Source organism: Heterodontus francisci, unplaced genomic scaffold (assembly GCF_036365525.1).
Source record: "Heterodontus francisci isolate sHetFra1 unplaced genomic scaffold, sHetFra1.hap1 HAP1_SCAFFOLD_188, whole genome shotgun sequence".
Classification (NCBI taxonomy): domain Eukaryota; kingdom Metazoa; phylum Chordata; class Chondrichthyes; order Heterodontiformes; family Heterodontidae; genus Heterodontus; species Heterodontus francisci.
Window position 1 is genome coordinate 1,941,889 of NW_027140635.1, and position 14,794 is coordinate 1,956,682.

Sequence of the window (14,794 nt, forward strand, 5' to 3'; positions counted from 1 at the left end):
ACACAACCACTCAACTTTCAATCCTAATGTTTTCAATATTACTAATAAGTCTACTCATTGCCTGATATTTTATCCAACGCCTTTTAAAAGTCCGTGTACATAATAGCAACTGCAAAACTCTCAGCAGAGCTCATCGGTGCTTCAAAGAACTCAATCAACCTTATTAAGTCAATTTACCTTTAACTGATAAATGCAGACTTTAATTTAATAACACATCGTCTTCCAAATGACAATTAGTTTTCAGCCAGTTTATTCTGTCTAATCTGTTCTCCATCAGTGTCGTTAGACTCACTGCCCTGTAATTGCAGGGTGTACCCCTCATCGCTTACTTCTTTTGACTACCTTTTCTCCTTTTTACATGCTTATAAAAAGACAGTTGGGTTCTCTGTTATGCTAAACACAAATCTATTCTTCCAAACTCCGTAGGACTCTTTTACGTCCCAATTCATTTCTCCCCGTAGTTTTTGTATTCAGATTGAATTTCCACTGAATTCCGAACGTGACCTTTATGATAAGCTTTATTTTCAACCCTATTTCTTTAGTAATCTGGGAATATCTGGCTTTGGATCGCCTTCCTTTTCCCCCGAGTGGGAATGTGTCTAGTCTGTATCCAAATTATTTCCCATTTGAAATCGCATTTATTGTCTTACCTGCCAATTGTAATAATACCTGTAATACAATACCTGTAATGTTTGATCTGTCAATTTCCGATTGCAATCTATCTGAGGCAGGTCACTTTGCCTCAGAGATCTCTGGCAATTCCCAGGGGGTTAGTGAACCAAATACAAGACAAAGACATTCAGCAGTCCCAATATCCTCTTTATCACCTTTGAATAAATACCACCTAGTACTCGCGCACTTGTTAGTTTTGTGCCGATCATTCAGCCTGGTCACTGCAAAAGTGAAGAAATGTAACATGAAACGCTGTTTAAAAGCCTTCCCTTTCTGAACATGGGAATGTTTCTAACATGTCACTGTCTATCAGAGGCGGCAGCACGATATTTGTAGGTAACCACTTTGTTTCCATTACTATCGGAGTTTGTACCTGAACATATTACTCCAACGTCACTCTGCAGTCCGCAGCCAGCCGGACTGAGAACAGGCCCTGACCCTTCGCCAAAGTGAGCATAAAGGGGCGCTGCAACTCCAGAGCCACCACCGAGCTCTTTGCAGACAACTTCCGCATTCGGTAACGACCAGGTCAAGCTAACTGTGCCCCAGGTTCCGTTCCAGTAAATCTCCAGTCTGCCCGCACAGGACTGGAGGATATCGAATGAGGTACCATTATTCAAGAAGGTTAGCAGGGATGGACCAGGCCGGTGAGTCTAACATCAGTGGTTGGAAAACTATTGGAATAAATTCTGAGGGACAAGATTAATCTCTACTTGGAGAGGCAGGGTATAATCAGCGGTAATCAGCACGGTTTTGTCAGGGGAGATCCTGTCCAACCAACTTGATTGAATTTTTCGAGGAGGTGACGAGATGTGTAGATGACGTAAATCAGTTGATGAAGTCTACATGGACTTCAGTCAGGCTTTTGATAAGGTCCGGCATGGGAGATTGGTTAAGAAGGTAAGAGCCCATGGGATCAAGGCCAATTTCGCAAATTGGATCCACAATTGGCTCAGTGGTCGGAGGCAGAGGGTAGTCGTTAAATGTTGTTTTTGCGAGTGGAAGCCTGTGACCAGTGGTGTACCGCAGGGATCGGTGCTGGGACCCTTTCTGTTTGTAGTGTATATTAATGATTTAGAAATGATTATTGGAGGTAAGTTCGCAGATGACATGAATATTGGTGTTGTCGTAAATAGTGAGGAGGAAAGCCTTAGATTGCAGGACGATACAGATGGGCTGGTGAGATGCATAGCTGTGGCAAATGGAATTTAATCCTGAGAAGTGTGAGGTGATGCATTTTAGGAGGACTAACAAGGCAAGGGTATATACAATGGATGGTAGGACGCTAGGAAGTACAGAAGGTCAGAGGGACCTTGGTGTACCTTTCCATAGATCACGGAAGACAGCACCAGGGACATTACGATGGAGCTGTATAAAACGATAGTTGGGCCACAGCTGGAGCACTGTGTACAGTTCTGGGCACCACACTATAGGAAGGATGCGATTGCACTGGAGAGGGTGCAGAGGATATTCACCAGGATGTTGCCTGGGCTGGAGCATTTCAGCTATGAACAGAGACTGAGAAGGCTAGGCTTGTTTACTTTAGAACAGAGAAGACTGAGGGAGGATATGATTGAGGTATACAAAATTATGAGGGGCATTGATAGGTTAGATAGGAAGAGACTTTTTCCCTTAGTGGAGGGGTCAATAACCAGGGGGCATAAATTTAAGGTAAAGGGCAGGAGGTTTAGAGGGGATTTGAGGAAAATAATTTTCACCCAGAGGGTGGTTGGAATTTGGAATACACTGCCTGAAGTGGTGGTAGTGGCAGGAACCCACACAACATTTAAGAAGTAGTTAAATGAGCACTTGAAACGCCAAAGCATACAAGGCCAAGTGCTGGAAAATGAGACTAGAATTGTAGGTGCTGGATGGCCAGCACAGATACGATGGGCCGAAGGGCCTGTTTCTGTGCTATATGAATCGATGACTCTATGAGGGGCTGCGTCAATCACCGGTCTGAGCATGGCATTTCCTGGGAACTATATGTTAGCAGTGAGCATTTTAAGGTGCTTGATATTAAAAGTTGGTTGGAGTTTCCGCAATCTGATCAATAATCCGATTTCTCTGTTTATTTATAGTCAGCTGATAGAGCCCTAAACATTGTGATCATATTGTACCCACATGTCACATCTGAGGTAAAGTACTTATGTTATCAATTTCTATCGCGTGGCAATGTAAATTGTCAATTATTTTCAAAGATAATCTCGCACATTTTCTGGTTTTCATTTGAAAACTGAGTTCAGGTACTACAACATAATCAGCAAGCAGAATGTCAAATGTTGATGAATTTAAATCGAAATGACACAAGCGAGAGGACACGTCTATTTATTGTGTGCAGGTTAGGTGTTTAGCTCAGGCACACAGACTAATCTCTAGCATATCAAACAATGATAAGACTTAAACTGAATCATGAGTTACGAAGTCATCAGATTCTGAAAATTCAATGGCAATATGGATAAAGACCTGAAGAAATTAGGATAGAGACAATCAGTGATCCCCAGCAGGTCCCCAGATTTTTGCCGGTCCTGGACATCCGGGTACTTACTTGGAAGGAGAATTGTTCTAAAATAGTCACCAGGGATATTAATGTCAATTCACATTACTAAATACGGGCATTTTTCACGGAAAGCCATTTTGCCTGGAACAATATCACACAACAAGCAAATTGTGTAAAAGCCAATTAATGTGCTTTGATAGTGACCAGGCGAGAACTATGGGTCAGATTTGTTCCTTATCGACCAGTTCCAAAGGATTTTCTTAACTGATTGGAACTATTTCCAGTTCTTGTAGCCTGAGATTCTGTCAGAGTTGTTTCCATATTGACATTCCGTAGCAGTGGGATTTTACTGTGCAAGTTTCTCCCTTGCTACACAGTAACCGCTGACACATAACTCCAGCTCCCCCCATGCTGAGAACGCTCCCTACCCTGCTTCCGAGTCTCAGCTTCACAACATGTTTAAGATATGAGATCTGAGGCCAAGCGAGCAGTGCAGGCATACAGCCGAGCTGACAGCGCATGCTTGGTAGCGGCTGCAGGGTTGATGAATGGAGAGTTGAATTGAGATTGTGACATTTCCAGCAGTTCCGCTCATTCAGTGCGGCTTTAGGGAAAATCTCATTGGCAACTTCTCTGTCTGTATTGTAAATATGCTGAGTATCAGGTATATTCTGCACCTGGTGGAGAATGTGTATTAAATATAATACCAAAGATATATTTTTAACAAACAGTGATCCTAATATTTTAAATAATATAATTTTTAACCGGAGATTACTGGAATTATCATCTGATTTTCCGGGTACTGACAGTTCCAGATTAATTTACTTCCGCTTTTACATGGATTCTATCAGCTGCGGCAGGAGTTGAGAGACTGAGAAAGATTTTTACCTGAACAGATGACGCCGGCATCATTGGAGTGTGATTCAGAATAGTGATCCCATTGATATGACTTGCAATCTCGCAGAGCGGCCTCGGTTCCGCCGCACTCGACATCACTCGTCACAACGGGACCGGAGCCTTCCCCAAAGTCAGCCCAGCCCAGTGCAACTTCCGCGGTCCCGCAGCCCAGCTCCCGACACACCACAGCGGCGTCCGGCTGGTCCCACAGATCATGATGCACAGTCCCCCACTGTCCCCTGTAGTGAATCTCCACTCTCCCAGCGCACCGATTACCGCCATTCACCAGTCTCAGCTTCACTGTCTCTGTAAAACATCAGAAATATCATCATGCGGTTACAGTCTATTAAACCCACCGGTTCCTAGCACATCGACCCTCCCCATCCACCAGGCCAGAGGGGAATCAGTGTCAGACTGTGTCCAGAACCTGAATAAAACAGGGAGCAACTATTAAAAATTGCAAAAAGAAGAGGGAAATTCTAAGAAACTGTGAAAACGAGCAGGGAACCGGGAGACAGCCGGAAATTCCCACCAACCCAGCGGCTCCAATGTGATCCGGTTGGCAATCGGTTCAGAATATATTTAACCTGCAGAAGCAGGCATATCGGCGGTGCTGTAATGGCCACATGTTTACCGTGCTCTTTACTGATTGGCCGCACACTGTGAGATCCCAGCACCAGGAGAGTTGAGAAGAAATTGCAAACTCACCCACCACAGCCAATAAAACCCGGCTGGATGGTCATGTGATGTCGATGTCACTGCTGATTGGTGAGCTGGGCCTTTGGGAGCATTAAGTGTGCCAGTGGAGCTGATCATTCACACTCTGCTCTTCAGAGACCCTCTGTTATTGTACCTCCACATGAAGGCAGCAGCCGGCTCTCAGCTGGGTAACAGTGTGAGTAGAGCTGATCATTCACACTCTGCTCTTCAGAGACCCTCTGTTATTGTACCTTCACATGAAGGCAGCAGCCGGCTCTCAGCTAGGTAACAGTGTGAGTGGAGCTGATCATTCCCACTCTGCTCTTCAGAGACCATCTGTTATTGTACCTCCACATGAAGGCAGCATCCGGCTCTCAGCTGGGTAACAGTGTGAGTAGAGCTGATCATTCACACTCTGCTCTTCCGAGACCCTCTGTTGTTGTACTGACACATGAAGGCAGCAGCCGGCACTCAGCTAGGTAACAGCGTGAGTGGAGCTGATCCTTCACACTCTGCTCTTCAGAGACCCTCAGTTATTGTACCTCCACATGAAGGCAGCAGCCGGCTCTCAGCTAGGTAACAGTGTGAGTGGAGCTGATCCTTCACACTCCGCTCTTCAGAGACCCTCTGTTATTGTACCTCCACATGAAGGCAGCACCCGGCTCTCAGCTAGGTAACAGAGTGAGTGGAGCTGATCATTCACACTCTGATCTTCAGAGACCCTCTGTTATTGTCGCTCCGCATGAATGCAGCAGCAATCTATCAGCTGGAATGAAAGGTCTTTATTAACACTGTGAGGGACACACTCCCTATCTGACTGGCAACCGGGCAGCGGGTTGATCCGTGATCAAAAAGACGCTGAGATTATCACCCAGGCTAAATATTTAATGGTTTTTATTTAAGCAGAGAGATAGCAGAGAGTGTGAAAATAAAGACCGATTACCTGACGGGTCAGGCTGACTGTTCCCAGGTCTGCCTGAAATGACAAGTTGAGAATTAATGTTCACTGGGGCACAAAATGAATGAAACTGTCAGAAAAAAACACTCAAATGCAAATAATGACAGGGTCACTTTACGGAAGAAGTTATACCGGGATCTGTTTTCATTTCTGAAAACCGAAAATACAATTTCTGCAACAAATTAATATTGGTAATGGGCCAAAAAAAAAAATCGAGATTTCTTTTCACATAAACACACACCCTCTCTCACTCCTTGTCTGACGGTGGGTGGGCCCCATGTATTACCAGTGTGAAAGTATTACTAGTCTGAGAAGGCGGTGGTGATGGTCCTCTCCCTTATAGAATCTTCCAATGAAGCAGCATAGAAAGACGCCATTCGGCCCATGTTGTCTATGGTGTCTCTTTGTAAGACCTGTCTAATTAGTCTCACTCCCTTTCCCCATCGCCCTGTAAATTTGTGCTGATGATGCTCTGACCATTGATGACATGTGTGTAGGTGCCCTGAGAAGAGGCTAGCGATGGATCCGCTTTTAAACCCGCTTGTGATGGCAGTCTCAGTGAATTCAGCTTTCTGGTCCAATGTTCATGCCGGGATGGGAACATAAATTAAATTAAATCGATCTCGATGCCTTTTAGTTAACTGAAAATTCTTCCCATTGGAACTTTCAAATTTATGTAAAGGTGTATTTTGGTTTTTCCACCATTTAGTTAATTTATAACTTCAGCAAACAAAACAAGATGAACGGTCTGTCAGCGTCCTAACTCCGTGCTGACTGAGTATTACTAAGTTCCTGCTGTTGTCATTATCTGGTCACCTATACTCGCCGACTTGCCCTATTCTTTTACCCACTAATGATGTTCAAACTATCGTTTTCCGGTTTACTGGTTAAGTGTTTCTTCATTTTTAAGAATGCAGTCAGTAGGTTGACCTGTTCCCTATCCCCCTGGTGTTGATATGTGTCGCATGCATCGTTGTCTCTTTGTATATTCTGCTGATATACTATAGACAACGGGAAATCGATTCCTGTCCTCAGCTGTGCTTACCGAGTAAACTTAAATGCGTTACAGTTTCCCAACTATAATCTCACAGGTCTCTTTATGCAGATAGTTCTGCAATGTAAATAGTGTGTGACTTCTGCCCAGTCCTGTAGCCTCAGAATTCCTACCAACATCCCTGGATAATAGTCAACTCCCGCAAATTCCCCTTTTCCAGTGACCAAATGACAGACGAGTTGGAATAATCTTTCTGTATTTACTGAAAAATGGTTCCAACCTCAGTGCTTCAGTAGAGTCCGTGAATCTTCATCAATCCACTCAGTCATTTCCTGTAATCTTCATACATTTATCATGTTAGCCTGTAACCACCCAGGTCACGCCTTTTTCCTTCCCGCCCCTCCACCACCATCTCCCCCCACCCACCCCGCCCCCCCCCCCCCGCCCCCATATAATCCAATGGGTCAAGGAGAAAGCCCACCAATACCTTCTTAGGAAAACTAGGGATGGACAATAAATGGGTGCAGAACAATATCGCCAAATGACGATAGTGGTTTAAGAAAACACCCCGCCATTCTCTCTGGCTACGTAGGGTTGTTCAGTAAATTCTGCCTAGCCAGTGAGCTCAAATCCCGAAAATGAATCTAAACAATCTGTAACCGACACTCCAATACTTGCCTGTTCATCGAATTTATCTCTTACTGTCTCAGATAAATGTTCAGTCGTTCCCCTTTCTCAATCATTACTATTTTCCCATTTATCTACCCTACTCCTCATATCTGCTGATCCCTCGATTTTCCCTCTCATCCTTCCTCACAGTTTCTAACTGCTCTCATTGCTGTTCACGAAACATTTTGAATGCATTTCTTGGTGTACCATCACAAAGTTACTTTCCTGATGTTTAGATAAATAAATGTATCAAGTTAATTTCTCATTTTATACTCCACTTAACTTACTATTGTACGGCAGTACCACAAACAGTAATATGGAAATATTAATTACAAATAACAATACACTCCAATGAGGTGAACTGAAACGGGACAAATGTGGAACATCCAAAGCCCAGAATTTAACCTCTTGAATGATTTACAAAACCACAGACAGGCGTGGTTTAGGGATTATAAAATACAGTCAATACAGAGAGTTTATAAGTACATGCTTCTCATGGCAGATTATTGCATTTAATTATATTACTTAATTTAATTATATTATCTAAAATTATTTTAGGTCTAATTTGAATTAATTTCACAATTAAGCGAGATGTTGTGGATTCAGAAGCATATTAATTGATAGAATCACAGTTATTATCGCATTACCTGGAACTATACTCCAGGGAAAATGTTGTCACTGATACCGCCCTCAAAGAAGCCCAGTCTCCGTCAGTCATGGATGAACTGGACGAACAGCCAACAAAATCGGAACTCTGTGATGCCATTGATTGTATAGGCAGTGGTAAAGCCCCCGAAAGGACGGCATTGACCCTGAAATAAATCAAGAGTGCCAAGCCTGCTATACACTCAGCACTCTATGAATTGCTTTGCCTGTGCTGGGATGAGGGGGCAGTATCACAGGACATGCGCGATGCCATTATCATTACCCTCTATAAGAACAAGGATGACAACAACTACCATGGAATCTCCCTGCTCAGCATAGTGGGGAAAGCCTCCGCTCGAGTCGTTTTAAACAGACTCCAGAAGCTGGCTGAGCATGTCGACCCTGAGGTACAGTGCCGCTTTCGAGTAGAGAGATCCACCATTCGCCAGCTACAGGAGAAATGCCCTGAACAACAGATGCCTCTCTACGTTACTTTCATTGATCTCACCAAAACCTTTGACCTCGAATGCAGACGTGGTCTCTTCAGACTACTAGCAAAGATCAGATGTCCACTAAAACTACTAAGTATCATCACCTCATTCCATAACAATTCAGCATTGTGGTGCTTCATCAGTCCCCTTTCCTATCCTGAGTGGCATGAAACAGGGCTGTGTTCACGCACCTACAGTGTTTGGGATCTTCTTCTCATTGCTGCTCTCACGTGCGTTCAAGTCTTCAGAAGAGGGAATTTTCCTCCACATAAGTTCAGGTGGCAGGTTGTTCAACTTTGCCCGTCTTAGGTCGAAGAGCAAAGTATGTAAGGTCCTCCTCAGGGAACTCCTCTTTGCTGACGATGCTGCATTATCATCTCACACTGCAGAGTGTCTGCAGCGACTCATCGACAGGTTTGTGGCTGCCTGCAACGAATTTAGGCCTAACCATCAGCCTCAAGAAAACGAACATCATGGGACAGGACGTCAGAAATGCTCCATCCATCAATATTGGCGAACACGCTCTGGAAGTGGTTCAGGAGTTCACCTACCTCGGCTCAACTATCACCAGTAACCTGTCTCTAGATGCAGAAATCAACAAGCGCATGGGAAAGACTTCCACTGCTATGTCCAGACTGGCCAAGAGAGTGTGGGAAAATGACGCACTGACACAGAACACAAAAGTCCGAATGTTTCAAGCCTGTGTCCTCAGTACCTTGCCCGATGGCAGCGAGGCCTGGACAACGTATGTCAGCCAAGAATGCCGTCTCAATTCATTCCATCTTCGCTGCCTCTGAAGAATCCTTGGCATCAGGTGGCAGGACCATACTCCAACGCAGAAGTCCTCGAGGTGGCCAACATCCCCAGCATATACACCCGACTGAGCCAGCAGCGTTTGAGATGACTTGGTCATGTGAGCCACATGGAAGATGGTAGGATCCTCAAGGACACATTGTGTAGCGAACTCGTCCCTGGTATCAGACCCACCAGCTGTCCATGTCTCTGCTATAAAGTCTGCAAACGTGGCATGAGATCCTGTGACATTGACCACAAGTCGTGGGAGTCAGTTGCCAGTGATCGCCAGAAAAGACAGAAGTGCAAGGCGAGAGCCAACTGTAGAACAGCCCCGACAACCAATTTTATCTGCAGCGCCTGTGGAAGAGTATATCACTCTAGAATTGGCCTTTATAGCAACTCCAGGCGCTGCTCCACAAATCACTGACCACCTCTCGGCGCTTACCCATTGTCTCTCGAGACAAGGAGGCCAAAGGCGAAGCTTCAAACCACAGGCAAAGCACCGGACAGAAGGAACTCACATCAAACAATCGGATTATGTACGTCAATAGCATTATCAGTAAATTTTAACAATCTATCTCCATAACACATTAGCTAGTGCCTGAAGAAGCATTACCAGTGTTAGAAATAACCAAACACACACCGAACATTTACAGAACCGAAACAAATTGTTCTGGGCACTGTCTGTTGAATTTCAATTTGCAAACGAATTCAGAATTTGTTCCACAAGATGTCCAGAGTATGGGACATGTGGAATAAAATAAATTGACTTAATAGGAGTAGGAGTAGTTCATGCTGCCTACTCATACTACTCCGCCGTTCAATAAGATCATGACTGATCTACTGCCCCAAATCCACTTTCCCGGCCTTTCCCCAGAGATTGGGAAACAACTCCGGATCTCCCCTTAAACATTGAATAGCACGATACAAAAGTATGAGGAATGTGGAAAGAAATTCATAAACAATTCTGGATATTAAATGCTGCATCAAATGTATGAATCATGTAGAAAGAGACTGAGAAACACTAATTATTACACGACACCGTGCATATAAATATATGAAATAGAAAGCATGACTTAATGTAAAAAAGTTTAGTTTTGAAGATTATCACGGACTAAATAAAACTGCTCATGCAGTAAATCGCTCTTTGGAGAGTGTAATTGATAATTCTATTAATAATCAGTACAAATGTAACAACATTGCTTCCACCTCCAGTTAATATATTATACAATATTTATAGTCCTTTCCGAACATTCCAAATGCTGTACACACGTTTTAATCTAATTCTCTGTGTCACACAGCACTTCACTGAGAAATTCCGGGACAGAAATCTCAATGTGGGATGAGTCGGCAAGATGCAGATACCTGTATTCTGCATTTCTGACTCCCATACACTCAACTGTAACACTGTAACACTGACCACTTTCTACTTCCAAGAGGCTCCATTTTAAACGCTTGATTCGAATTTTAACTGCTGTCTGCTGCGTCTCTACCAGAGCCATAGGAAACAAAATAAAACCAACTGTTGCGGTATTTATGTCCAATTATGGTAATAAACCTAAATTTAACTCAAATCGCCTCCGAAAATGCAATTAAATGTTAATCAGATGATTAATATTAGATACGTTTGTACTGTCATCGACAGTTCCCTCCGTGAGTTTGATGAAGTTAAAGTAAAACAGGACAAAATGTATTAAATGATGCATTTATAAATTAAAGAAACTGTTTCAATATTCACTTTATAAATATGCACATTTCCTACAAATTGATTTTGATCAGCAGCCGATTGGTAAAATAAACGATTCAGGGAGTCAGATGCATTTCATACTTTCTGTCCGTTCTATGGCTTGCAGAAAATATTCTTAAATTACCGTCAAAGTCAGGATTTTAGAATCGAATCGCTTTCTACAAAAACAAAAGAAAATTCATCACGGAAATATCTAATAACATTAAGGGAACGTTTCCCTGTCGTTAACCAGCATTTGTTGTCGATAGACAATAATAAATTTAACCAAACCAGCACTGGAAACTGAATGGAGCCATTGACCGAAAAACTCCACAAAAATATAGAAAAGGTGGAAGGAGACTATTCAGGATATCTCATTAAACACTTCACTATGTTTTACATAAAAGGCGCATGTAGAAGGAGATTGTGTCACATTAATTATTACTCGATAGTGTACATATGAGAAATAAGGTGATTAATTTACGAAACAAAGCTCTCCATTTTCAGGTTCATCATTAAGTAAACAACAATAAGCAGAAAATCCTCCGGAAATCTTAGAATATTCAGCAACATCATCTTTTGCAGAGACTCTTCACAATGACATTAATAATTAATGCTCAATGAAATAATATTGGTGCTGCCTCTAGTTAATATATTATACAATATTTATAGATCATGTGCAACACTCTAACACTGAAAATACAATTTGAAATATTTTATTTCATTCAGTATACCACACCGGGTCAGTCAACACTTCGAATGTGAAAGAACTTGGACAGAAATGCCCGTGTGGGTTCAGTCGGCAGTAGATTTAGCTTTGACTGCAGTTCTAAAATCCCTGTGTTACCATCGAACACAGACTACTGTGTTTAAAAAATCTCCTTAGAATTTCAACTGCAGTCCTTTGTGTTTGTTCAAGCGCTGCAGAGAACCAAATAAAACACATTGCGGCAGTATTTGTGTTCAATTTTGGAATTAAATCAAAATCTCTCACATGTACGACCTGGGAATTTAATAAGATGCAACATTTTCCAAAAACAATGTTTTCGAAAAGCAACAGAATGGATAATAGTTCCCTGTTTAATACTGATAGAATGTAAAATCAAACCAACAACCTAAGATCCGTATTAAAATCAAGAAATGCTGGAACCACTCAACAGGTCTGGCAGCATCTGTGGAAAGAGAAGCAGAACTCTGCTTCTCTTTCCACAGATGCTGCCAGACCTGCTGAGTGGTTACAGCATTTCTTGTCTTTATTTCAGATTTCCAGCATCCACAGTATTTTGCTTTTAAGATCCGTATTAAATGTGAATTCTATAAATCAGATAAACTATTTCAATATTCACTTCATACTCTAGCAATTAATAATTTAAAAAGCATGCTTGCTTATAACAATGATTCTGAGCAACTTGCGATTTGAGAAAAGGATACAGGGAATCATGTGCGCTTCATTTTTCCCTTTTCTGTGGCTTGAATAAAATGTTCTTTAAATAATTCACAGAACAGGATTTTAAAATCCAATTAGGTAACATTCACGGAAATATAATTCGTTAAATACATAACGTATCTGATAACACTGGGGCAAAGTTGCCCTGTCAATAAACCAATAATGTTTATTTTAAAAGACAGAGATAAATAAATGGAACCAAACACGCACTGGAAACAGTGCAAAACAGAATGGAGTCATCGACAGAATAAAACAATAAATATATAGAGCCGTTGGAATGATATTGAGGAACAATATCTCTAACTCATTGCACGCTGCATGACACTGAGTAAAAATATGCGATTGGTAAAACTTAACTAACTTTAGACACTGTACATATAAATGGTGGAAATAGGGTGATGTCTTTTAATATAAAAGTTGCTAATATTGAAGATAATCACTAAATAATCAATAATACAGAGCAAAATCCCCAAGGATTTAAAAACTTGCAGTAACACCATTTTTGCAGCTTGCACTTGATCATAATTATACTAATAATTAAAACCAATTGAAAAATATTGTTTCTATCTCCAGGTGAGATGTTTTTATATATTTTGTATAACACTTCAACACTGAACAAACTATTTTAAAATATTTAGTTTCATCAACTGTATCATTTGGAGGTTTGGCAACACTTGTATTGAGAAATTTCTGTGACAGAAAAGTGTGTGGGGGTTCAGTCGGCAGTCGATGTAGTTTTAACTGGTGTTCTACACTCAGTAAGTAAACTTACACCCAGACTCTGATGTACTCTATTCAAACAAAAACCGCACTATACTTCTATCAGGCTCGCTTTAAATAATCAGATGAGAATTACAATTCCAGCTGGCTGTGTCAGTGTAAGAAACGCAGGAGAAAAAAGAAAGCAAACTGCTGCCGTCTTTGTGTTCGACACACATCTCAACTGGGAATTTAAAATACCCGTTAATGAAATGTAAAATATTCCAAACTGGTTTACTGTCACCAAAACAATATTACTGTCAGCAACAGCTCAATTGGCAGCACTCTCGCCTCTGTGTCAGGAGTTGGTGGGTTCAAGTCTAATTCCAGAGACTTGATACAAAATCTGGGCTGCCACTCCAGCACTGTACTAAGGGTGTGCGGCACTGTTCAAAGGGGTTGTATTTCGAAGGAGAAGTTAAACCCATGTCCTGTCTGCACTCTCAGGTGCACTCTTTGGAAGAAGGGCAGGGGAGTTATCCCTAGTGCTCTGGCAGAAGTTGATCCCTCAACCAACATCAAACGAATGTATATATTATTCTGGTCATTATCACATTGCTGTTTGTAGGAACTTGCTATGTGGACCTTGGCTGCCGCGTTTTTTACATTACAGTATGGACAACACTACAAAACAGTACAGAATTGACAGAAAAGCTCTTTGGGACGTCCTGATGTCGTGAAATGCGCTGTATGAACGGAAGACATTTTTATATAAATGGTGGGTGATTCCTATTTGTGACTGATAGAGCTTAAAATGGAAACAAAATGTGTATCAAATGAAACTTCTACAAATTAAATAAACCATTTCAATATCCATTTCATACCTTCCCAATGAATCACAACTGTAAATAAAATAGAACCGTTTTCTGCAAATTGATCGCAGACACTGACAGATTCTATTCTAACAACGAAGCGGCTCTTTTTCTAACAGACTCCGTTTAAATAATCCCATTAGATTTTCAACTCCAGTCTGCTCTGTCTGTTCGAGCGGCAAGTAGAAGGCAATAAACAAGTTCTGATATTGCATTAAACTCTGCACAAGGACATTAAAATGTATAAAGCATTAATTACTTTCTACATCACCTGACTATGTTCTGTAGTAAAGACGCTAATCATATTAATGATGCTCATCGTTCAACAATAATCAGTATATAATCATTTTTTCAGTGAAATAATCAGTTATTTCAGTAAATAACATAATACATTCAATAATCCGTAACTCACAGTTCAAAAACTGCAGTAGAAACAGGGTTAGGAAGGACCACAGCATCGTTCTGTCACTGGGTATAGCGATGAGTCCAGAACATTAACCGAACGCTGTTCTCAAACACTAAAAACTCCCACTAGCAGCTTCTGACACTCCGGCTGTTGTGGTAGTTAATCCTTTAATAGAAGTTTCTACAGAAACCAATGTTTCCTTCCAAATAACGAATAGATGTTAACTTGCGTGAACTGTGAATTACAGTCTGGTAAAATGCACCAATGAGAAGAAATGTGACCATTAATGGATACAATAAATCCATGTTTCAACTAACAGCCTAT

At 41.6% G+C, this 14,794-nt stretch overlaps 1 protein-coding gene across 2 annotated transcripts in view; it reads right to left on the reverse strand.

Moving 5' to 3' along the window:
* Positions 1 to 14,565, reverse strand: part of LOC137360357 (deleted in malignant brain tumors 1 protein-like) — a 43,866-nt gene extending 29,301 nt beyond the window's left edge. For both annotated transcript variants that reach the window (XM_068025812.1, XM_068025811.1), the window contains exons 1-3: positions 14,477 to 14,565; positions 5,712 to 5,744; positions 4,061 to 4,375 (exon numbers count right to left, since the gene is read on the reverse strand). In XM_068025812.1, the coding sequence (XP_067881913.1) occupies positions 4,061 to 4,375; positions 5,712 to 5,744; positions 14,477 to 14,522 (394 nt within the window). In that variant the 5' untranslated portion in view covers positions 14,523 to 14,565. The remainder of the gene's footprint in view (positions 1 to 4,060; positions 4,376 to 5,711; positions 5,745 to 14,476) is intronic.
* Between the last annotated feature and the right edge of the window lie 229 nt (positions 14,566 to 14,794).